Source organism: Elephas maximus, chromosome 1 (assembly GCF_024166365.1).
Source record: "Elephas maximus indicus isolate mEleMax1 chromosome 1, mEleMax1 primary haplotype, whole genome shotgun sequence".
NCBI lineage: Eukaryota > Metazoa > Chordata > Mammalia > Proboscidea > Elephantidae > Elephas > Elephas maximus.
This window is the reverse complement of record NC_064819.1, coordinates 137,067,651-137,094,497: the sequence shown is the minus strand read 5'-3', so window position 1 is coordinate 137,094,497 and position 26,847 is coordinate 137,067,651. Positions and strand designations below refer to the sequence as shown.

General features: G+C 38.0%; 1 protein-coding gene across 3 annotated transcripts in view; it reads right to left on the bottom strand.

Moving 5' to 3' along the window:
• CD109 (CD109 molecule) overlaps positions 1 to 26,847 on the bottom strand; it is a 208,059-nt gene that overhangs the window by 103,082 nt on the left and 78,130 nt on the right. For all 3 annotated transcript variants that reach the window (XM_049895453.1, XM_049895437.1, XM_049895444.1), the window contains 2 exons: positions 9,720 to 9,759; positions 7,302 to 7,386 (listed from right to left, as the gene is read on the bottom strand). In XM_049895453.1, coding sequence (XP_049751410.1) covers positions 7,302 to 7,386; positions 9,720 to 9,759 — 125 coding nt within the window. The remainder of the gene's footprint in view (positions 1 to 7,301; positions 7,387 to 9,719; positions 9,760 to 26,847) is intronic.

Sequence of the window (26,847 nt, the reverse complement as noted above, 5' to 3'; positions counted from 1 at the left end):
ATAAACAAAAAGTCACCTACGAAGAAGAGTCAATAAGACTAAGCTCTGACTAAGCAGCAGAAACCATGCAGACAAGAAGGCAACGGGATGATATACATAAAGGCTTTAAGTAAAAAAACTGCCAACCAATAATTATATATCCAGCAAAACTGTCTCTCAAATATGATGGAGAAATTAGGGCATTTCCTGATAAACAGAAGTTTAGGGAATTTGTAAAAACCAGACCAAAATTATAAGAAATACTAAAGGGAATCCTCCCTTTTTAGTTAGAAAATCAATAACATTGGATGACAACCCAAGACTAGAACACAGGACAGAACAACCAGGTATCAATCCAGATAGGGAACTCACAAAAATAAATCAAAGCTAAAACACTGAAAATAGGGAAACAGAGATGTCGATATGCAAAAAAAAAAAAAATAGGGACTAAAAAACGTAGTCATAGATCTTTCACATGGAGAGGAAGCCAAGGCGATATCAAGAAATAAAAAATTGGTTTAAACTTAGAAAAATAGAGGTACATGTAAAGGTAACCACAAAGGAAACTAACAATCCTAAACATCGAAATAAACAAGAGAAATATAAAGACTCAGCAAATACAAAATCAACAACAATGAAAAAGATTAAAAGAAAATACATAAAGAAAAACAACTCAGCACAGAAAATTAACTGGAATAAAGAAACTGTCAACAAAACACACAAAAAAAAAACATCAAAATGGCAGCACTAAACTCACGAAAAAGAAAAGAAACTCATACCTATCAATAATTACACTGAATATAAATGGACTAAATGCACCAATAAAGAGACAGAGAGTGGCAGAATAGATTAAAAAAACATGATCCGCCTATATGCTGCCTACCAGAGATACACATCAGATTTAAAGACACAAACTACAACTCAAAGGATGGAAAAAAATATATCAAGCAAACAACAATCAAAAAAGAGCAGGAGTGGCAATATTAATCTCTGACAAAATAGACCAAAGCAAAATCCGCAGCAAAGGATAAGGAAGGACGCTATTAATGATTAAAGGGTCAATATATCAGGGGGACATAACAATAATAAATATTTACACACCCAACGACAGGGCCCCAAAATACATTAAACGAACTATAACAGCATTGTAAAGAGAAATAGACAGCTCCACAATAATAGCAGGAGACTTCAACATACCACTTTCAGTGGACAGAACATCCAGAAAGAAGCTCAATAAAGACACAGAAGATCTAAATGCCACAATCAACCAACTTGATCTCATTGACATATACAGAACACGCCACCCAACAGCAGCCAAGTATACTTTCTTTTCCAATGCACATGGAACACTCTCCAGAATAGACCACATATTAGGTGACAAAGCAAGGCTTACCAGGATCCAAGGCACTGAAATATTACAAAGCATCTTTTCTGACCATAAAGCCATAAAATAGCAATCAATAACAGAGAAAACAAGGAAAAAAAATATCAAATACATGGAACCAGAACAACATCTTGCTAAAAAACTACTGGGTTACAGAAGAAATTAAGGACAGAATAAAAAAACTCACAGAATCAAGTAAGAATAAAAACACATCCTACCAAAACCTTTGGACACAGCAAAAGCAGTGCTTAGAGGTCAATTTATAGCAATAAATCCACATATCGAAAAAGAAGAAAGGGCCAAAATCAAAGCATTAACCCTACAGCTTAAACAAATAGAAACAAAGCAGCAAAAGAAGCCCTCAGGCACCAGACGAAGGGAAATAATAAAAATTAAAGCAGAATTAAATGAAATACAGAACAGAAAAACAATGGAAAGAGTTAACAAGACCAAAAGTTGGTTCCTTGAAATGATGAACAACATTGATAGCCCACTGGCCAAACTGACTAAAGAAAAAACAGAGAAAAAAAAATCTTGAAAAGATCAACAACATTGATAGCCCACTGGCCAAACTGACTACCGAAAAAACAGAAGCGGGAGCAAATAACCCGAATAGGAAATGAGATGGGCGATATATTACAACAGACCCAAATGAAATTACAAGAATCATAACATGATACTATGAAAAATTGTACTCCAACAAATTTAAAAACCTAGAGGAGATGACAAATTTCTAGAAACACACTACTACCTAAACTAACACAAACAGAGGTAGAACAACTAAATAAACCTGTAACAAAAGAAGAGATTGAAGAAATAATTTTAAAAAACTCCCAGCAAAAAAAAGCTCTGACCCTAACGGCTTTATTGGAAAATTCTAACAAACTTTCAGAGAAGAGTTAACACCACTACTACTAAAGATATTTCAGAGCACAGAAATGGATAGAATATTCCCAAACTCATTCCACGAAGCTAGCATATCCCTGATACCAAAGCCAGGTAAAGACACCACAAAAAAAGAAAATTAACAGACCAATATCCCTCATGAACATAGATGCAAAAATCCTCAACAAAATTCTAGCCAAAAGAATTCAACAACATATCGAAAAAATAATTCACCATGACCACGTGGGATTCATACCAGGTATGCAGGGTAAATTTGCTACAAAGGACCTCTTCAAAGTGTTGAAGAGCAAAGATGTCACCCTGAAGACTAAGGTGCGCCTGACCCAAGCCGTGGTATTTTCAACCACATCATATACATGTGAAAGCTGGACAATGAATAAGGAAGACCGAAGAAGAGTTGACGCCTTTGAATTGTGGTGTTGGTGAAGAATATTGAATATACTATGGACTGCCAAAAGAACAGACAAATCTGTCTTAGAAGAAGTACAACCAGAATGCTCCTTAGAAGCAGGATGGCGAGACTGCGTCTTACATACTTTGGACATGTTGTCAGGAGGGATCAGTCCCTGGAGAAGAACATGATGCTTGGCAGAGTACAGGGTCAGCAGAAAAGAGGAAGACCCTCAACAAGGTGGATTGACACAGTGGCTGCAACAATGAGCTCAAGCATAACAACAATTGTAAGGATGGCTCAGGACCGGGTAGTGTTTTGTTCTGTTGTGCATAGGGTCGCTATGAGTCGGAACCGACTCGACAGCACCTAACAACAACAACATGCAGGGATGGTACAACATTAGAAAAACAATCAATATAATCCATCATATAAATAAAACAAAAGACAAGAATCACATGATCTTATCAATTGATGCAGAAAAGGCATTTGACAAAGTCCAACACCCATTCACGATAAAAAAAAAAAAAAAACCTCTCAGTAAAATAGGAATAGAAGGGAAATTCCTCAACATAATAAAGGGCATCTATACAAAACCAACAGCCAACATCATCCTAAACGGAAAGAGTCTGAACGCATTCCCCCTGAGAACAGGAACCAGACAAGGGTGCACTTTATCACCACTCTTATTCAACATCGTGCTGGAGGTCCTAGCCACAGATATTAGGCAAGAAAAAGAAATAAAGGGCATCCAAATCGGTAAGGAAGAAGTAAAAGTATCCCTATTGCAGATGATATGATCTTATACACAGAAAACCCCAAAGAATCCACAAGAAAACCCCTGGAACTAACAGAATATTTCAGCAAAGTTTGAGGATACAAGATAAACATCCAAAAATCAGCTGGATTCCTCTACCCCAACAAAGAGAATTTCAAAAAGTAAATCACCAGATCAATACCACTTACAATAGCCCCCAAGAAGATAAAATACTTAGGAACAAATCTAACCAGAGATGTAAAAGATTATACAGAGAGAACTGTAAGACACTACTGCAAGAAACCAAAAGAGACCTATATAAGTGGAAAAACATGCCTTGCTCGTGGATAGGAAAACTCAACATTGTGAAAATATCAGTTCTACCCAAGGCGATCTACAGATACAATGCAATCGCAATTCAAATTCCAATGATATTTTGTATGAGATGGAGAAACAAATCACCAGCTTCATATGGAAAGGGAAGAGTCCCCAGATAAGTAAAGCAATACTGAAGTAGAAGAACAAACTGGGGGGCCTCACACTATCTGATTTTAGAACCTATTATACCGTCACTATAGTCAAAACAGCCTGGTAACGGTACAACAACAGATGCATAGAACAATGAACAGAATTGAGAGTCCAGATGTAAATTCACCCACCTATGAGCAGATGATATTTAACAAAATCTCAAAGTCCATTAAATGGGTAAAAGACAGGGCTCTTTAACAAATGGTGCTGGCATAACTGGATATCCATCTGCAAAAAAATGAAACAAGACTCATACCTCACGCCATGCACAAATACTAACTCAAAATGGATCAAAGACCTAAAAATAAAATCTAAAACAATAAAGATCATGGGAGAAAAAACAGAACAATGCTAGGAGCCCTAAAACATGGCATAAACAGAATACAAAACATAACTAACAACACACAAACACCAGAAGAGAAACTAGATAACTGGGAGCTTCTAAACATCAAACACTTATGCTTATTAAAACACTTCACCAAAAGAGTAAAAAGACAACCTACAGACTGGGAAAAAATTTTTGGCTATGGCATATCCAATCAGGGTCTAATCTCTAAAATCTGCAAGATACTGCAAAAACTCAACAACAGAAAGACAAATAACCCAATTAAAAAGTGAGCAAAGGATATGAACAGGCATTTCACCAAAGAAGACATTCAGGTGGCTAACAGATACATGAGGAAATGCTCACGATCATTAGTCATTAAAACCAACCCAACCAAACCCACTGCCATCAAGTCAATTCCGACTCATAGCGACCCTATAGGACAGAGTAGAACTGCCCCATAGAGTTTCTAAGGAGCACCTGGCAGATTCGAACTGCCAACCTTTTGGTTAGCAGCCATAGCACAAAACCACTACGCCACCAGGGTTTCCATTTGTCATCAGAGAAATGCAAATCAAAACTACAATGAAATAACATCTCACCCCAACAAGTCTAGCATTAACCCAAAAATCACAAAATAACAAATGTTGGAGAGGTTGTAGAGAGACTGGAACACTTATACAAGGCTGGTGGGAATGGAAAATGGTACAACCACTTTGGAATTCGATTTGGCGCTTCCTCAAAAAGCTAGAAATAGATGTACCACACAATTCACCAATCCCACCCCTTGGAATATACCCTAGAGAAATAAGAGCCCTCACACAAATAGATATACGCACACCCATGTTCACTGCAGCACTGTTCATAATAGCAAAAAAGATAGAAACAAACTAGGTACCCATCAAATAACAAATTATGGTATAGTCACACAATGGAATACTATGCAACGATGAAGAACAACAATGAATCCTCACAACATCTCATAACATGGATGAATCTGGACAGCATTATGCTGAGTGAAATTAGTCAGTCACGAAAGGACAAATATTATATGAGACCACTATTATAAGAACTGAAGAAAAGGATTAAACACAGAAGAAAACATTCTTTGATGGTTACAAGGGTGGGGAATGAGGGAGAGGGGAATTCACTAACTAGACAGTAGACAAGAATTATCTCAGGTGAAGGGAAGAACAACACATAATACAGGGGAAGTCAGCACAATTGGACTAAACCAAAAGCTAAGAAGTTTCCTGAATACAACCAAACACTTTGAGGGACAGAGTAGCAGGGGAGAAGGTCTGGGGACCATGGTTTCCGGGGCCATCCAAGTCAATTGGCATAACAAAGTTTATTAAGAAAATGTTCCACATCTCACTTTGGTGAGTGGCGTCTAGGGTCTTAAAAGCTAGCGAGTGGCGTCTACGGTCTTAAAAGCTAGCAAGCAGCCATCTAAGATGCACCAATTGGTCCCAATCCACCTACAGAAAAGGAGACTGAAGAACACCAAAGAAGCAAGAAAACTATTAGCCGAAGAGACAAAAGGGGCCACATAAACCAGACTCCACCAGGCTGAGACCAGAAGAACTAGATGGTGCCCGGCTACCACCAATGACTGCCCTAACAGAGAACAAAACACAGAGTCTCTGATGGAGCAAGAGAAAAGTAGCATGCAGAATTCAAATTCACATAAAAAGACCAGGCTTAATGGTCTGACTGAGACTAGAGAAACCCCAGAAGACATGGCCCCCAGTCCCTGTCAACCAAGAACTAAAAGCATTCCTGAAGCCAACACTTCAGACAAAGATTAGACGACTATAAGGCATAAAATGATACTTGTGAAGAGTGTGTTTCTTAGTTCAATTAGATACATAAAACTAAATGGGCAGCGTCTGTCTGGAGGCGAGATGAGAAGGCAGAAAGGGACAGGAGCTGGTTGAATGGGCTCAGGAAATCCAGGGTGGAAAGGGGGAGTGTGCTGTCACATTACAGGGATAGCAACTAGGGTCACATAACAATGTGTGTATAAATTTTTGTATGAGAAACTACCTTAAGCTGTAAACTTTCACCTAAAGCACGATAAAAATATATGTGTGTGTGTGTGTGTGTGTGTGTGTGCATATATACACATAAAAGTAAAAGCTACAAGAGACCAGTCCATGGATTACATGAGAACAACCCTAGATGGTACTTTTGAAAACCACTAGTCTAAAACTGATGATACTTCTTGTAGCAAAATAAATACTATATTTTTGTGAAATGGATGAAAGGAGATTATTGACTCATCTGCTAAATGCAAGAAGAGAACCAATTTCCTCCCCCAACATCTCAACCTCCATTACTGACAGGAAAAAAAATATATATATATACCAAAACAAAAAACCCAGGGCCGTCGAGTCGATTCCAACTCATAGCAACCCTATAGGACAGAGTAGAACTGTCCCATAGAGTTTCCAAGGAGCACCTGGTGGATTCAAACTGCCAACCCTTTGGTTAGCAGCCGTAGCACTTAACCACTATGCCACCAGGGTTTCCATATATATATATATATATATATATATACATACACACACGCATATATATGATATCGCATATATGTCATATAATATATACACACACTTTTTTATATATCATGTATATGAAAAATATGTATATTTATATATATACACACACATACATGATTTAAGAAGAGGTAAGTGACCTCAATTTCACATTAGCTAGATGGAGAATAAATAAAAATACAACTTTTTTTTTTTTTAATGGCACAAACTATAGGGCAAATCCTTTGATTAGTCTTGGAAAGACACTAGTTCGTGGGAAAGATTTTAGAACTGAATCAGTTTATAAGCAGAGATGAATGCAAAGACCAGTAGAGATCTGTTACATGCTTATTGATTACAGACATTTCTTCATTGCCTACTAGGGCATTTTTGTAAGCAAAACATTGTCTTCATATTTTAGAGTATATAATGAGTTATTTGTCATACAGTTTAATAACAATTTACAGTCACATAAAAAGAAAAATACTTACTTTGCCACGACGGTACCATTTAAACTCTTAGAATTCAAAGAACAATATAATGGTGTCTGCAAAGTAACTTCAAATTTTGGTAAGACTAGAAAAGAAAAGCAAGGGCAAATCTTTTAAAGAATTTCTTTTACTATCATCTTCAACTTAACAAAATAGAGAATAGAGTTGTACTGAAGCAATTGAAAATTGGTACTTATTAAACTTAGATTCATAATGACCCAAATACATACTAACACACAGATAAAAGTCCTTTGTTTCCGTGCAAAATTAGAAACCTCTACTGTGGTCATATTTATATAAATAGAATATGAAATATTTTATAAATACTAATACCACTTGATATAAAGCACTCGAGATTAAAAATTTTTGTTTTCTTCCAGTCTATAAAATTTTTTTTTCTCTAACTTCACTGACCGAAGAAATAAATCATCAAACTCTCATAACAAGGCATCTTACCATTTAATTAACATAAAAGAAATATCAAGAAGGCCAATGGGTCAACAGTATAGGGCAGACCTCCAGCCCCAAACCATGCTGAGGCCTGCAGTGTTGCAACAGACTACTGGACTCTAGATCAATCAGGACAAAAAGATCAACCAGGACAGGAAGGCCACAAAAGTCACATGGGTCAACTATGACCCTCCTTCAAGGTCAGCCACTAGCAGAGGAGTTAGGGCCACCCAGAGGTAGACAGTGAGTACATGGAAATTCAAATGCCTGCTGTATGTAGGTTGGTAACGAATTTCTCACCTGCACCACCACTATATAAAAAGAAAATATCTTATTAAAACATTGGCTTTCTCTGATCTATTCTTCTAGATCAACACTGTCCAAAAGAAACATACTCTGAGCCACGTCATTTTAACTTTTCTAGTAGCCGTGTTTAAAAAGGAAAAAAGAAGCAAAATTAATTTTTGTAACATTTTATAAAATTTCATAAAGTAGTTACCCAAAACCCATTACCATCCAGTATATTCTGACTCAAAGAACCCTACAGAACAGAGTAGGACTGCCACATAGGGTTTCCAGGCTGTAAATCCTTATGGAAGCAGACTGCCACATCTTTCTCCCGAGGAGCAACCTTTCAGTTAGCAGTCAGAGCGCTTAACCACTGCACCACCAGGGCTCTGCAAGTAGTTAAACCAAACCTACTGCCATCAAGTCAATTCCAACTCATAGCAACCCTAACAGGACAAAGTAGAACTGCCTCATAAGGTTTCCAAGGAGTGGCTGGTGGATTTGAGCTGCCGACTTTTTGGTTAAAAGGCAAGCTCTTAACCGCTACGCCACCAAGGCTCCCTACAATTGGTTAGTGGCCCAAAGTTCCAGATTAGGAGTCCGCAAACTATGGCTTGCATGAGCTAAGAACGTTTTTTACATTTTTAAATGGTTGAAAATAAGTCAAAGAACATTTCCTGTTAAAATTAATATAAAATTCAAATTTTAATGTCCATAAATACAATTCTATTAGGTCACAGCCACTCATTCACTACATATTGTCTATGGCTGCTTTCATACTACAATTGCAGAGTTAAATAGTTATGACAGAGAGATATGGCCCACAAAGACTAAAGTATCTACTGACCAATCCATGATAGAAAAAACTTGGCCAATGATGGTCACGAGGCTTAGCTCCAACAAGGCTGTGTGAAATACGTGGGGCCTGAGTCACAAAGGTGTAAACAAACTACTTTCCAGAAATTTCACTCCCTGAAGTGCTGCAGTAGTTAAGAGCTACGGCTGCTAACCAAAAGGTCAGCAGTTTGAATCTACCAGCTGCTCCTGGGAAACCCTATTGGGCAGTTCCAGTGTTAGAAGAGACTCGACGGCAATGGGTTTTTTGGAGCGCAAATACATGAAAAAGCTCAACTATATGCTCGAATCACTTTTTAAATCATAAACTAATACTGAGATTCTGTGCATTCACTCTTATCTCTTTTTCCTCTCTATCCACCAACAAAATAGTTGGTTAATGCTGTTTTTACCCGCATGTTACCAGCTGCAATATTATAGTGTGGCAGCTCCAAAAAAAAGGATTCACCTGCCTTAAACAGGCTGCCTTCACCAGTGCTGACCAAATGAAAAATAAAAAAAAACAATAATTGATGTTCAGTTAAAAGAAAAAAGAACACAGTAAAGACTTCTAAATATGTTATCGTCACAACAAAGTAGAATTACAGAAAAACTGCACATAAGCAAAAAGACTGACATATTGGACTATGGGTAATTTTTTTCTACTTTTTCTTTATAATGAGCTTTTATACCTTTCACAAAGAAAAAGATATGTTTAGGCCTATAAGAATATCAGAATTTGACCTCCATTGAGATTTTCACCTTAACATATTTCTTGATAATTTCTCTTATCTATGTAAAAATTTTTTAAATTTTCTCTTTCAAAGCAAGTTGAGGAATTCTTACCATATTCTGAAACCTGAAATGACTGATAATAGGTCTGGTCCTATTATTAGAAAGAAAAAGAAAAGAAAAGAATTTTAATGCAGTTATTTTGCTTGCTTACTTACCTGCAAAACAAGATGTAGAAAATTATTTTTAAATTATATTTATAATGATTTAATAAACAAAAGTTTGTTTTAATTTGTGGAAGTTTATTTTCAGTCAACTGCAAAGTGAAGCCTGTGAGATTTCATGAGTTTTTGTTGCCAATTCACTCACATAAAAAGGTGACCTGTCTCCATAATTCTCTGCAGGTCATTTAAACAAACAGTCTAATCTCACTTTCACCATCTACAAAATGGAGGCTGGATCAAATTAAATAATTTCATCTCCTTTCCTGCTCTAGGAATTTATGAGGCAAGGATAACACATGTCAAACTAATAGAAAACAACTTCAAATTTGCTTTGGTTATCAGTATCAAACAATGGACAAAATCAAGTTACACTTAATTCAAATATTTGTAAACAATCAAGAATGCAAAATTGTCATGTACCAACATCCTCTACCTTCTTAATTTCTTGAATTATTTTCTAGTGTAATCCTAAATTAATACATCCTACCTTATATTAACAAATATTGTTGATTATTTCCTCTTCCAAGGTCAACAAGAAAAGATATGACCTATTATTATGCCATTTTTCTAACTCCTCACATTTCTGTCTGTCCATTTTAAATCACAGATGTCATATTAAATAGAATCTCTTCAAAATAACTAAATAATTCCACCAATAAAATCTGTATTCTAAGTCTAGCTGATTCCCTAAAATTTACAAAAGCAAATATAGAGACACAGCTACCAAATACTACCTTTTCTTAAAAATCACCCTGGTTAATCTAAAGCAACTATACATCAAGAAGGTATTTTTTAATCCCATAAGTATGACTAGTCCATTTCAAAACATAAAACAAATAGGCAAGTGTATCAAAGTCTATTAGTTACAGGGGGTGGGTGGGAGGAAGACACAACATTTAGGTACAATAAGCTTCTGTTAAAGATAATGGAAAAATGTGAGAATAGTTAATGGTGATTGTGGGACAACACAAACATATTTAACATCACTGAACTGTACATGCGAAGATTGTTGAAATGGCAAATGTTGTGTTACCTGTATATTTACCACATGCACACACACACACAAAAATATATATATATATAACAAATGTAACTGCTTATGTGCTAATAAAGTTATTATCTAAAACTTGGTTTCAATATCATTTAAAATAGATCCCAAAGAAGCTGTGTTGCTTTAATCAAATTCTTTAGGATCTCCACATTTAGATTGTTTAAAATATTTTCACATCAATATACAGGAACACTATAAATTACATGTATTTGGTTTATTTATAAGCTCTAATTTCCATCCTCAAAAATCAGATATACTTCTATTACCTGTATTACAGAGAGACAGAGGAATGCTCATGTTAAATTAGTTTCTGCTTTATTACTGAGGATAGCACAGGCATAGCTCTAGAATAAGTAATTTGACAATCATGATTTCCCTGCTTATCAAGCCAAATTCCTACAGCAAATCTTAATTGAGTGAGTACTACATGCAAAACAATGTATGAGGCTCTATAAAGATAAATCAGTTACAACCCTTAATCTCAGGAGGCCAATCTATTAGTTGACAGTGACCTAAGGTTTCTTGCATTGTGCCTTCGCTCTTAATCTTTCATCTCTATCCATCTTCCCAGGCTCAATTCACATGTTTCTGCTCCCCTGGGCCCCCAGTGTAAAGTCAATCTCTCTGAACCTCCACCGCACTTTAATCCTTCCCCGTCACTTTGTACCCTGCGTATTATAGTTATTTAGCTATATGTTTTATCTAGCTGCAAGTTCACAGAGAACTAGGTCCATGTCAGATAATCTTTTTATCCCTCAGCTTATGCCTCATAATGCCAACCTAACATAGTACCTAGGAAAAAAAAAGTGCTCAATAAGTACATATTAGATTAAATAAAGATTACTAGCTTTGATAAATGTAGGAAGTCAACTGATTTATTTGGGCCTACTTTAAACTACAGCCTTAAAACAAAGTTTTAGGTAATTATTTATTTAACATACAAGTAGTTGCATTAGACTATATTTGAAATGAATTCTGTCTCTCTTCCTGTCTCTTCCATTGCCAGTCATCCCTGATCACTCCTTGATTTTTCATCTCTCCACTTATGGTCTCCTCTCCCACCGCTCCCCCCCCCCACCCCCCATTCAGGCTATAAACATTTTCGAGTCTTTTGTTCTTTTGGAACTCTTAAATATCTTTCTGATTCCTTCCTTGACTCCTTTGTCGTCCTCCCTTTCTGATCCTTAAATGTTGATCCTTCTCATCCTGACCCCAATGCTCTTCCCAATCTCCAGAACTATAAGTGAGCTTATCGATTCTCATGGTTTTAATCACCAACTCTACACAGAAGACTCCTAAATCTTTATCTGTAGCCCAGACTTCAACTCAGGAATTCAGATTCAAACCCACCTGCTGGAGATCTTCATGTGACTGTCCTACAGACCCCTCAAACTCTAAATGCCAACACTAGTTCATTATCATCTTCCCACATCTAGCCCTCTTCTTAAATTCTCTATCTCAGTTGATGACAAACATATTAGAAACCTAGCAACAAACTTGACTTTTTTTCTTTCCTCATTCCTAGCAATCCATCCCTCATCAACTATGTTTCTTTTATTCTATACCGTTATCCATCCTTTCTCCCACTGCTTTAGCTCAGACCTTCATCATCTCTCTTTGACTATTACAACAGCCTCTTATCTAGTCTTCCAGCCTTCTATTATCTTCAAATTGTCCTTCATATAGCACTAGGGAGAATACAAATCTGATCAAGGAACTCCCCTGTTTAAAATCTTACAATTTGGCCCATGAGATTAACTGCTATTAAAATTATCTTCCTACTATAAACAGCAAGAAAAGTAGGCGAAATACATAAAACAACAATTTTCAAACAATGGGAAAGATGCAGCATAGTATTACAATCTCTGAGAAGTACAACAAATGAGGTGATCCCTACAATTGCCCCAGCTTACTGTCTAGAAGTAGTTTCACGCCACAGCACAGAGAGAAAGAACCAAAACTGAGCCTTGCTGTCCTATTGAGTTGAGAGACAGAGACTGGAGTTCTGGGAGATTGAGGTAGATAGGAATTCCAGGGAAGAATACCAGAAAGGAGGCAGCTGCACAGAGATTAGCAGATGGACCCTCTCAAGTCTTGGCTGAATACTGATCTGCATATGCATGGAGGAAACCAACGTGTGACCAGGGAAGGAACCACTGGAAAACAGTAGGCCAAATAATCCCCAAAGCTCACACATGACAGGATAGTTTGTGCTCCCACCAGCAAGAGTAGAAAATATATGCGGCATCAGGTAGAGTCCTCAGAAGGGTTACACCTTAGTAATGAGATTCGCATAGCCCCGGAACAAAGTCCACCTTGGAACCACCACCATAACGAAGCTTAAATGTAAGTCTTGCAAGGCTCAAACCAATCCACAAGTAATTTAACAGCATCCCAGAACAAAACCTAACACTCCTTAAGGGAACATAACAAAGCCAGCGCCCGATAATGCTCAGCATACAATCAAAACTTACCAGGCAAGAAAGAAAAACAGGAAAATATGACCTATAACCAGGAGATAAATCGATCAACAGGAACAGACTCATACACGATGAGGATGACAAACAAGGACACTGAAATCACTAGTATAAATAATATGATCAAAAAGGTAGAAGAAAACAGGAACACAATAAGAAAAAAAAGGAAGATACCAAAAAATACCCTAATGAACATCTAGGTATTAAAAATATATTAGATGGAATTAAAAGATTAGATACTGCAGAAGAAAGAGTCAGGGAACACAAAGAAACTCCAAAATGAAGCAAATATAGAAAAAAATAAAACTGGAAAAAAGTGAACAAAGCATCAGTTTCCTGTGGGACAATGGCAAACCACCTAAGATATATGTAATTAAAGTCCCAGGACAAAGAAGTGGAAAGAGGAAAGGGAAGGAACCAAAAACACATTTGAAACAATAGTACCAGGAAAGTTTCCAAATTTGATAAACACTATAACCCACAGATCCAATACCTCAACAAACCCCAAACACGATAAACCAAAAGGAAGCCATGACAAGGCATACCAAAATCAAATTGCTAAAAACCAGAAAAAAAGATAAATTATTAAAAGCAAAGAGAGGGGGAAAAGACATATACAAAAGAACAAAGATAAGAATGGTGACTTTTTATCAGAAACTACGCAAGCCAGAAGAATTTAAAGTGCTGAAGGAAGAAACTATCAACATAGAATTCTTTAACCAGTGAAAATATCTTTCAAAAAAACTGAAAGAGAAATAATTTTTTGGACAAAGGAAAGCTAAGAGAATTTACTGCTCACAGACCTAGACTTCAAGAAACGTTAAATGAATTTCTTCATGCAGAAGAAAAACAATACTAGATAGCAAACTAAATCTACACAAAGGGATGAATTGGAAATGGTAAATATCTGGGTAAATAAATACATTTTCCTCATTATTTAAATATCTTTAAAATACGGCTGACTGTTTAAAGCAAAAAATAATATGGGGCTTAAATATATTTAAAATTAAAAATGCATGGCAACAATAACACAAAGAACAAGAGATGGTAAACTGAATGAATACTATTGTCACATTCTTATACTATATGTGAAATGGTATACAGGCATACCTCGTTTCATTGTGGTTTGCTTTATTGCACTTCTTAGATACTGTGTTTTTTACGTGGCGACCCGGCATCGAGCAAGTCTATCGGCACCATTTTTCCAAAGCATGTGCTCATTTCGTGTCTCGGTTACTGGTTATTCTCACAATATTTCAAATTTTTTTATTATTATTATTATATCTGTATGGTGATCTATGATCAGTAATCTTTGCTGTTACTATTGTAATTGTTTTGGGGTGCCATGAACTACGCCACACATATAAGACAGTGAACTTAATAAACATGGATGTTCTGACTGCTCCACCGACAGGCCATTCCCCAGACCTCAGGCCTCAGGCCTCCCTACTCCCTGAGACACGACAATATTGAAATTAGGCCAGTTAATAACCCTATAATGGCCTGTAAGTGTTCAAGTCAAAGGAAGAGCCGCACATCTTTCACTTTAAGTCAAAAAACTAGAAATGATTCAGCTTAGTGAGGAAGGCACGTCAAAAGCCAAGACAGGCAGAAAGCTAGGCCTCTTGTGCCAAACAGCCAAGTTGTGAATGCAAGGGAAAAGTTCTTGAAAGTAATTAAAAGTGCTACTCCAGTGAACACATGAATGTTAAGAAAGCAAAACAGCCTTATTGCTGATATTGAGAAAGTTATAGCATTCTGGATAGAAGATCAAACCAGCCACAACATTTCCTTAAGCCAAAGCCTAATTCAGAGCAAGGCCCTAACTCTCTTCAGTTCTATGAAGGCTGAGAGAGGTGAGGAAGCTGCAGGAAAAAAGTTTGAAAGTAGCAGAGGCTGGTTCATAAAGTTTAAGGAAAGAAGCCATCTCCATAACATAAAAGTACAAGGTGAATCAAGAAGTGCTGATGTAGAAGCTGCAGCAAGTTATCCAGAAGACCTAGTTAAGATAACTGATGAAGGTGGCTACAATAAACAACAGATTTTCAATGCAGACAAAACAGCCTTATACTGGAAGATGCCATCTAGTATTTTCATAGCTAGAGAGGAGAAATCAATGCCTGGTTTCAACGCTTCAAAGGACAGGCTGACTCTCTTATTAGGCACTAACGCAGTTGGCGACTTTAAGTTGAAGTCATTGTTCATTTGCCATTCTGGAAATCCATGGGTTCTTAAGAATTATGCTCAATCTACTCTGCCTATACACTATAAATGGAACAACAAAGCCTGGATGACAGCACATCTGTTTACGACATCATTTACTGAATATTTCTGCCCACTGTTGAGACCTACTGCTCAGGAAAAAAAAAGACCCCTTTCAAAATATCACTGTTTTTGACAATGTACCTGGTCACCCACGAGCTGTGATGGAGATGTATAAGGAGATTAATGTTGTTTTCATGCCTGAACATCCATTCTGCAGCCCATGGATCAGGGAATAATTTCAACTTTCAAGTCATATTATTTAAGACGTACATTTCGTAAAACTATAGCTGCCGTAGGCAGTGATTTCTCTGATGGATTTGGGCAAAGTAAACTGAAAACCTTCTGAAAAGGATTCACCATCCTAGATGCCATTAAGAACATTCATGATTCATGATTCATGGGAGGAAGTCAAAATATATCAACATCAATAGGAGTTTGGATGAAGTTGATTCCAACCCTGATGGATGACTTTGAGGAGTTCAAGACTTTGGTAGAGGAAGTAACTGCACACGTGGTCGAAATAACAAGAGAACTAGAATTAGAAGTGGAGCCTGAAGATGTGACTGAATTGCTGCAATCTCACGATAAAACTTTAAGGGATGAGAAGGTGCTTCTTATGGATTAGCGAAGAAAGTGATTTCCTGAGATGAAATCTATTCCTGATGAAGATGCTGTAAACAGTGTTGAAAAGACAAAAAAGGATTTAAAATATTACATAACCTTAGTTGATAAAGCAACAGCAGGGTTTGAGTGAACTGAAAGAAGTTCTACTGTAGGTAAAATGCTATCAAACAGCATCACATGCTACAGAGAAATCTTTTGTAAAAGGAACAGTCAATTGATGCAGCAACCTTCACTGTTGTTTTATTTTAAGAAATTGCCACAGCCACCCCAACCTTCAGCAACCACCACCCTGATCAGTCAGCAGCCGTCAACATCAAGGCAAGACCCTCCACTAGCAAAAAGATTACAAGTCGGTAAAGGCTCAGATGATGATTAGCATTTTTTAGCAATAAAGTATTAAGGTATACACACTGTTTTTTTAGACATAATGCTATTCCACACTTAATAGACTGTGGTATAGTGTAAACATAACTTTTATATGCACTGGAAACAAAAAAATTCATGTGACTTGCTTTATTGCAGTGGTCTGGAACAAAACCTGCAATATCTCTGAGGTATGCCTGTAATATTGTTTAAAAGTAGACTGTTATGTAAATGGTCCCTGGTTGTTTATTTTTTCACAAAAGGCTGGTTTTCAACTCCAAACTCAAATTTTCAGGTATTTAGAGCCTTACATACCCCACAAAACTACACTCAACATCTGTTAGTCATAAGATAAAACCCTGAAGTTATAAGGACCTCAAGGCCACTGCTGCCCTTCGGAGCTGTCTGCTAAGCAACATCACCCAGATACACACACCCCTCTTTGCTTCCCCTCTCCTCCAAGAGCTCCTTTGTCCTCTTCCCCTTCTGGGTGGTGGCCCCCTGTTCTGTTTGTCTTTGGAAGGTCTCCTGCTGTGAAGGACTTCCCTCACTTGCAAAACCTGTCCAAGCATTGCCCAGTAGATACCTTATTCCACAGGACTGCTTTCTTGTGGTCATAACTTTTTCCTTGCTTAGCCCCAAAATCCTCAAACAAAAATGCCCAACTAGATCATTAATTACATTAAATGTAAATAATCTAAACTCCAAGTAAAAGGCAATGGTTGTCAGGTTGGATTAAAAAATCAAGACCCAACTATATGTTGTCTACAAGAAACTTTGGCTATAAAGCCTTTCAGTGGCTCCCCATTATCTCTAGGATAAAAATCTAAGTTCCCTAAAAATGACATTCAAGGTGTTCCATGGTTGGTTCCTGCCTGTTTTCCCACAACCCTGACTTGAACTTGATATCCCAAGCACACTGAACTCATTATAGTTCCCTACACACATGATGCAGTTGCTCACCTCTTTGCCTCTGTTCAAGCCAATATCTATTCTTAGAGTGTCCTTCCCTCAGCTTTCTTCACCCAGATAAATCCTACTCATCGTTCTGGATTTAGCCTTCTCCAAGTAGTCTTTCTTCATTGCTTCTCCCCAAGTTGGATTGGTTGCCCCTTCTTTCCCATAATATCCTGTGCATAACTCAATCATTTTTCTCAACACAATATGTTATAATTATCTGTTTTGTATCCAACCCCTGTAAGAGACTACGAAATCCTTGAAATCACAGCAGCTAGTCAATTCATCATGCCTTCAGTGTTTGCTGAATGAATGTATGTATAAATGAATGAATGGGTTCTTATCTCCAGGCTGGTTCTTATGGTGCTCGTCAGATTAGCCTCAGTGATCATAAGGCATCTCCTGCATGACATTAAAATAACCTTCTCCTGAAAAGTATCACACTACCTAAAGAGGTAGAGCCATCTGTTCAAAACCTTAACTGCCCTTTATTTAGAAGGAATGTGAATGCTAAGGAGTGGAAGAGGCCCTTTAGCATGGAAAAATGAAGAGAAGGGGGACAGTGCTTCTTTCCAGTGTCATTTTAAATTGTTCCAAAAAATCAAGAAATCATTTTGTAACTGAGTGATGACAGTGTACTTTGTACCAGACAATGTCTTCCCAGGATGTTTACAAGTAGTGAAATGCAAATCAAGAAATAAATTATTTTACTGTCTGAGGAGTTTGAAAAGCAGAAATAACTGTTGCAATCTCCAATATATTAAGCAGTCAGTTCATATCAATTTTTGTAAGGTTTAGTTATTTTTATGAAATATTTTATAAAATATGTAATCAAGAATAGTATAAGATACCAAAATATTTAAAATCCATAATGATTCAGAGAATTAGTAGCAATTTATGCCATATAAAACCATACATAACCACAAAAACACTGATGCTGACTGCTTTCATTAGTCCAAAACAGGTGTCTGCAAACTTTTTCTGTAAAGGGTCGGAGAGTAAATTTTTAGCCTTTATGGGATATCTGACCTCTGTTACAACTACTCAATTCCCACCGCAAAGCAAACACAGCTGTAGATAACACATAAACTAGTGAATGTAACTGTGTTCCAATAAAATTTTATTTACAAAAACAGGTGTCAGGCCAGATTTGGCCTTTAGGCCAGAGTTTGCCGACCCTTTAGTTGAACTAAACTAAAGTAAGCATAACTAAAACACGGTGGGTTGGGAGAACCCAGATCCATTTTTTTGCTACCAGCCTTCTGTAGAAAGCACAAGTTTCATTTACTAAGCAGTTTTCCTTTAGTTCTAAAGGAATTTAATCTTCTTCAAAATGAGGTCTTATACTTCTTCTAGTTCATCAAATATGGTTTGTGCTCTTTTACTCTGCCAGGAACCGGAAAGAGAGGATGACCTGAAGGCTTAAATATTTGGGCAGCATATCTTCTAAACAAACACCTTTTCAGGAAAGAAAATACACAATTCACCCACCTCTGCTGGGCTCTTCTTTCCCCAATATGGTCACTGTTCCATGGGGAAAGCTCTCCCTTAGAAAACTTGCTCTGAATTCACTCTCTATTTGTATTACACGTAAGCCTCCCTCAATAAGATTTTCTGAACTTCTAAAGCAAAAACAGAAAAGAAGAACTAGTAGGTATTCTCAGCAATCTCTTTAATTTCTTTATCCTTTGTCCCCACATTAGTAGTTCATTATGAGTATGTACGTCACGGAATACATAAACAAAAGGGGAAAGAGAGAAAGCATACTATTTTCACTACCCTTTTAAGAAGCATGCTATGACTAGAGTACAAATTGAAGACATGTGAGTTACTAAAACCATCTATTCCAGTTACAGCATTTTCCCCTCTCTAGGCATGAAGCTATCCAACTCTGAGAGTGTTTCTATTTTTAACAAACTCAAAGGAATATGGCACAGTACTATACCCATTAAAAACATAAGTATTTTAAAATGAAAGTCATTTTTTCTCAACGTTTACTTCTGAAATAAAAAGAAATTCCAGAAACAGAACTAAGGAGCTGGATGGATTATTTTTGCTTGTACATTTATGTTCATTTATGATCATTTCAACATCCCAAAGTTTGCTTTAGCACTGACCTCAGTGCTAAAGATTTAGAAAGGCAGTGAATTTTTTAAATCCTCTCTGACTCTCACTTACCAAACCAGTTGGTGTTGATTCGATTCTGATTCATAGCGACCCTACAGGACAGAGTAGAACTGCCTCCTAGAGTTTCCAAGGAGCACCTGGTGGATTCAAACTGCTGACCTTTTGGTTGGAAGCCAAACTCTTAATCACTACACTACCAGGATTTCCTCTGACTTACCACTACCCTTAAAACGCTTAAACACACACACACACACACACGCACATGCGTGCACACACACACAGAAAAACCTGTTGCTGTCGAGTCGATTCTGACTCATAGCGACCCTACAGGACAGGGTAGAACTGCCTAATGGATTCGAACCACCGATCTTTTGGTTAGCAGCCGTAGCACTTAACCACTACATGATCAGGGTTTCCACACACACACAGAGGACGTTAAAATGGAACTATTTCAGACTCAGTTTTGGCTGAGGCCCTCAAGACAACAGGAGCCAACTACATCTACATTTCAAAGTAAAATTCAAGACTACCATGTAGGACTTGCAAAGGAGGTTTCCAAAAACTGATTTTGCAACTCTTAATCACGCAGCCATGTGGAAGGCATAAAAGAGTCAAGATGAAAACAGACTAAAATAGAATTTTAGGACAAAGTTTTTGATGTGCTAGAAGTCATACACATTCCAGGGATCAAGTGGGAGTTGCCTACCCCTCACTTCAAGCCTAGGGAAAGGGGCTTCAATAGGATTTTCCAGAGAGTTGATATGTGTTCCCAGGGGCTCCCCCCAGAAATATTCCAAGACGGGTACCTGAGATGCCTGAAAAATCCGAAGGACAAAATACCTAGGACTGATCAGCTACTCTAACAGCAGAGCCAAGAGAGTGTGCTGTATGGGGGTGCCTTGTGCCCCTGAGTTTCTCAGAGCGAAGAATGCACAATCAGTGTCACTGAATTATATACGTAAAAAATGTTGAATTTGGCAAACAAAAAAAATATATATATTTTTTTTGTATTATACATATATTTTTGCCACAATTAAAAAAATAGGTTCTTTGACATTGAACATGCATTACCTTTATAATGAGGAAAACAATAAAGGTACATTACATCTTTTGTGATTTCAATGATATATTCATATACATGTTTGTTTTCTTTGGCCTCAGAAAAATTTCATATTCTTATATGAGATTTAGAGCATTGATTGACATTAAAAGTAAAATAAATAAAAGGCTCTTAGAGCTCCACACTGTCTACAAAATGAAATCTAAAACTTTATTTAGCCTGACACCCAAGACCCTTCACAACTCGGCCCATAGTTCTTCCAACTTTCTCTTCAATTACTGCTCTCTCACCAAGCCCCCTACTCCAGGCAAGGTGTATGGTCCCAGCTCTACAGCTCTGTCACTTAACTATGAGTTTCATTCCACCTTCACCCCTACCCATCCCCATCTAATTTCTTCAGCTCCCTCAAGCCCCATCTGGTTGATGCATGGCATTTTAAAGCTATGAAGAGCCATAAAAGTTCTCTGATCCAAGCCCTCTTATTTTACTGCTAAGGAAACGGAGATCCAGAGCTAAAGTGACTTGTCCACAGTTCCCAGAGAGTGCTAGGACCCAAGTCTTGTAACTCCCAATCTAATGTTCTTTGCATTCATTATATGAAGACTTCCCTAATTTTAAGTTCCTTAAAAACAGGGTCTGTGTCTTTTCATCTTCAGATGCTTATTTACTGGTGTTTTTCCCACCTAATATACAACAGAAACATTCCATATTATTAGCTTTATTCGGATCCCCACTGATATTGCTATGCTTTAGCCTAATGCCTACAGAACAGTAATCATGTGAAAATTCTTTTTCCCTTTTATATTTTTACCATAAAACTAGCAAAAAGCTTAAAAATAAACAAGAAATCACAATGGGAATATCAACTTGTAAAAGTGTCAGTAGGTATTTATTGACCTACTTAGGGGACTGACAGAGTCAATGTGATTTGCAAAATGACTGAAAGCATTTGTTAACATTTACATTGTCCTTCCCCTTCCTGTTTAAAGTTTAAACATCTGTTGTCTAAATTACCCAAAAAAAATCAAACCCATTGCCACTGAGTCAATTCTGACTCATAGCAACCCTACAGGACAGAGTAGAACTGCCCCACAGGGTTTCCAAGGAGCACCTGGTGGATTCAAACTACCGACCTTTTGGTTAGCAGCAGTAGCAGTTAACCACTCCGCCACCAGGGTCTAAACTACAATTGCAATGTATTTCTCTAAGACAGTGGTTTTCCAACTAGGACTAAAAATCAGGATCATCTGTGGTGGATCTGAAAAATAGAAAAGCCCAGTTCCCACCTCAGAGCTACTGAATCAGAACTACTAGGGCTGAGGTCCCAACATACGGAACGCATTCATGCAGCAATTCTTTCAACAGAGATTTATGGTGCCTAAGTGTCATACACTGAACTAGATGATGGGGATGCATCTTACCTGCATGGAGCTTTGGGTCTAGTGGAAAGATAAATATTTATCAAACAATCCCACACATAAACATGTAATTATAAACTATGATAAAGGCTACATATTAAATTTACAGGGAATTGTAAAATCTGGAGATGAGGCTGGAAAATTAGTTTCATGTAGGGCCTTGTGTAGGCATGGTAAAACAAGTGAATTTTATTCTGAGGGCAATTGTCTTAGTTATCTAGTGTTGCTATAACAGAAATACCATAAGTGGATGGCTTTAACAAATAGAAATTTATTCTCTCATAGTCTAGTAGGCTAGAAGTCCAAATTCAGGGTGTCACCTCCAGGGGAAATCTTTCTCTCTGTCAGCTCTAGAGGAAGGTCCTTCTCATCGGTCTTCCCCTGGACTAGTAGCTTCTCTGTGCAGGAACCCCGGGTCCAAAGGACATGATCTGTCCCTGGCGCTTCTTTCCTGGTGGTATGAGGTCCCCAACTCTCTGCTTGCTTCCCTTTCCTTTTATCTCTTTTAAGATAAAAGGTGGTACGGGCCACACCCCAGGGGAACTCCCTTTATATTGAATCAGGGATGTGACCTGAGCAAGGGTGTTACATCACACCCTAACCCTCTTCAACATAATCCAATCTTGCCTCATTAACCACAGACAAAGATTAAGATTTACAACATATAGGAAAATTATATCAATCACAAAATGGAGGATGGCCACACAATACTAGGAATCATGGCTTAACAAAGTTGACACATATTTTGGGGAGACAAAATTCAATCTATGATAGAAGGTCTTCTGAGCTTCTGCTCCTGGGCAATCTTCATGTGGCTTGGCATTTCTCTCCCTTGGTCTCTGCTTTTCACATGCTTATTTAATATCTTTTATATCTCAAGAGACTGGCTCGGGATACACCCTATACTAATCCTGTCTCATTAACATAACGACAACCCATTCCCAAACAAGATTATAACCACAGGCGTAGAGGTTAGGATTTACAACACCTATTTTGGGGGAACACAATTGAAACCATAACATTCCACCCTTTGGCCTCAAAAAGTATGTCCTTGCCACATGTAAAACACATTCACCCTATCATATCATCCCAAGTCTTAAATCAACTCCAAATCCAAAATCTCATTCCTCTGAATCCTCTAATTCAAATATGGGTGAGACTTCAGGCGTATCCCATCCTTGGGCAAAGTTCCTCTTCATCTGTGAACCTGTGAAATCTAGATTATAAATTATTTGTTTCCAAAGTACAATGGTGGAACAGACACAAGGTAGACATTTCCATTACAAATGAGAGAAGTTAGAAGGAAAGAAGGCAAAAGAGGCACCAAACAAGTCTAAAACCCAGCAGAACAATTTACCTTAGCTCTCAAGGCTCGAAAATAATCCTCTCTTCTCTGAGACCATCTAGGCAATGGCCCTGCCCTCCAGACTTTGGGTTTTGGCCACACCCTCTGGATTCTGGATAGAGGCCCCTCAGCCCTGGGCTTCACCTCCACCTTCCAGGCCCACTGGGACAGCAACTCTGCTCCCTTGGCTTTGGGCTGTCTCATTCTTCTAGTCCATCTGAGTGACAACCCCATCTCCTGGGCCCTGGCAGGCCCCATTCTTCTTCCTCTTGGGCATGGCAGCCCCCTCATCTTTGGGCAGTGGCCTCATCCCCCTGGTACACCTTAACAGCAGTCACACACTCCAGAACCAAGCTGGCAGAGATCTAACTCTGAAACCTAGGAGGCTATCACCCCACCCTTTGAGATCCAGGAGACTGTGACCCCACTCTTTGAAAATGAGAAGGCCCTGCTTCCCATGCTCCTTCCAATAGTTCCGCTGATCTCCAGGCTGCTCCAGGGATGGTCCTTTTCTTTTCTTGGAGGACAACAGATGTAGCTCTTTTGGCCTGTTTTCTGCAATGTAGACTTTCAAGAAGCAGGCAGTGCTCTTTCCTTTCTTTCTCTGTCCCCTTCAGTCTAAGCTGATGGGTTTTCTGTCGTGGCAGCTGGTTAGACCCATCAGTCATAGGCTTAATTTCTTTAACAAAAGATTGTGTAGCTACATTCTTGGTGAAAATTCCAGAACATGTGCCCTTAGCTTGTACAACAAAATTTTCCAAATCTTTAGGTTTTGTTTTCATTTTGCATACTTCATTTTTAAGTCCATCTCTTTCCTCTCACATTTTACTATAAGAAGCATAGAGAAACCATGTGGCCCTTTAAGATCTTGCTTAGACATCTTATCAGCCAGATAACCATATTTGTCACTTACAAGTTCTACCTTCCATCAAATATTTGAAGATAATTCAGACAAGTTCTTTGCCCCTGCATAAAAAGCATCGCCCTTCCTCCACTGTCCAATCACGTGTGTATTATTTTCTTTTAAAGCCTCACCAGAAGCACGTTTAAGGCCCACATTTCTAGCAACATTCTGTTGCTGGGGCCATATGTATTCTCTAAAATGACAAAGACTTTCTCTATAGCTCTCCTCACTTTCCTCTGAGTCCTCACCAGAATTGCTTTTGTCGTCCGTAATTCTACCACCAGTCTCTTTACAGCAATCTAGGCTTTTACTATTAGGTACGTTAAAGGTCTTTCAGTCTCTACCCATTATCCAATTCCAAAACCACTTCCACATTTTAGATATCTGTTAGAGCAGCACCCCACTCTTCTAATACCAAATTCTTAGTTATCTAGTGCTATTACAGAAATACTATAAATGGGTGTCTTTAGCAAACAGAAATTTATTTTCTCACAGTTTAGGAGGCTAGAAGTTCAAATTCACAATGACAGCTCTAGGGGAAAGGTTTATCTCTCTGCCAGTTCTATAGGAAGGTTCTCTAAGCTTCTGCTCCTGGACAATCTTCATGTGGCCTGGCATCTCTCTTCCCTCATATTTACTTTTCTCATGCTTGTTTTATCTTTTATAGCTCCAGAGATTGACTCAAGATACACCCTGCACTAATCCTGCCTCTTAACAGCACTAAAAAACTAATACATATAAATCTGTCAGAAGTTAAAGAAATTCCCACCTGATGACTTCTGTTTTCTCTGTTAAATAGTGAGGGAGATCATCCACTGAGGGTGAGCAGAAAAGAACCAGAACCTCCCCATGAGGTAGCATTTTCCTAAATCCTTTTCTGGCATTAGAAAGAATCAAAAATATTCTGGTACTATAACAAAACATCTGAAGAACTAAAATTATTCAATATCCAATACTTACTCATAGTTCCTGATGGGACGTGGGGAAAACGATCTAATCAATAACTAGGGCATAGGCCGTATAAGTTCCCGGTGAGAAGCATGATGCGCCAGGCTTCCAGTGTCATAAGCACATTTATACCCCTAAAATGGTTTACCATTTGCAGGGCCTTATGCCATACAGGAGCCCTGGCGGCACGGTAGTTAAGAGCTACAGCTGCTAACCAAAAAAGGTCAGCAGTTCATATCTACCAGCTGCTCCCTGGAAACCCTATGAGGCAGTTCTACTCTGTCCTATATGGTCCCTATAAGTCAGAATCAACTCAATGGCAACAAGTTTATAATATACAAAAAACAAACTGGCCTCCTTAGTGGAAAAGTACTAACTGAAAACAGTCTCTTTAAAAACAAACAAAAACCACTCAACTGTCTCTGTTTCTACTAAGAGTAAGAAAAAAATCAAGGTTTTTTAAGACAGGCAAGATGACCACCTCTCTTGAGCATCTATCTTGGGCAAGGGGGGAGGAAAGCAGCAATGTAGCTACAGCTTAATACTAAATGGAAAAGCTACCCTTGAGGCAAAATAGGGACATTTATATTCGATGCCTCCCAGCTTCTTCCATTTCTTGCTCTTTTCTCCTTTCTTCACTCCATTCATAAGGCTCAGTACTTATTTCAGTACCTCATCCTGGTTTCCAGTGCTAGCAACACTGGTCAGAGTCCAGGGATTTATAATTTTCCAAAATTCCCTCCCTGCCATTAAAAATTAAGTGTCATATAGAACTATACAGACACATCATACCCAGGTCAAATTCGTACTTTCTGTTTTCCTACAATAATGTAAAATATACTTATTGGAGGAAACTGCATAAAGGTACATGGGAACTCTCTGTACTATCTCTCCAACTTCCTGTGAATCAATAATTATTACAAAATTTTAAAAGGTTTTTATTGTCTTATTGTATCACCAAGGTTTTACGGTCAGCTAGGTGACAAGCTAATCCTCAATAATGTGTTAGTGGGTATTAACATGCTTCCCCTACCAGGTAACCTACGTGCTGTAACACAAGTCTCCTGGACTCAGCTCCTTAATCTAAAGACCTGGCTTTGTGGTCAGAATCTGAGACACCTCGGGGAACAATCCAATGTGTGAAGGTGTGGGCCATGTGGCACCCTCAAATTACAGAAGTAGGCAACATCTCTACCGATGTACACAGCAAGTCCTGGTAACATCTAAATTCAACCCAACAGGGTAAACATTTTAAAACAACAATTGCTGTGCATATTAAGTAATTTCATTTTATAGAGCTGAAAGCATGGGAAAATCTGATTCTAGCCCCAACCCTACTATAATGCACCGTGTGAGCCTTTTTCCAATTTCTTCCTCCATAAAATGAGGAAATAGCTCTAAGTGACCTCGAAGTTCCATTCTAGCACTGAAAGCCCATGTTATATGCTGATAGTTTCCTCAAATAGTGTAATAAAGATT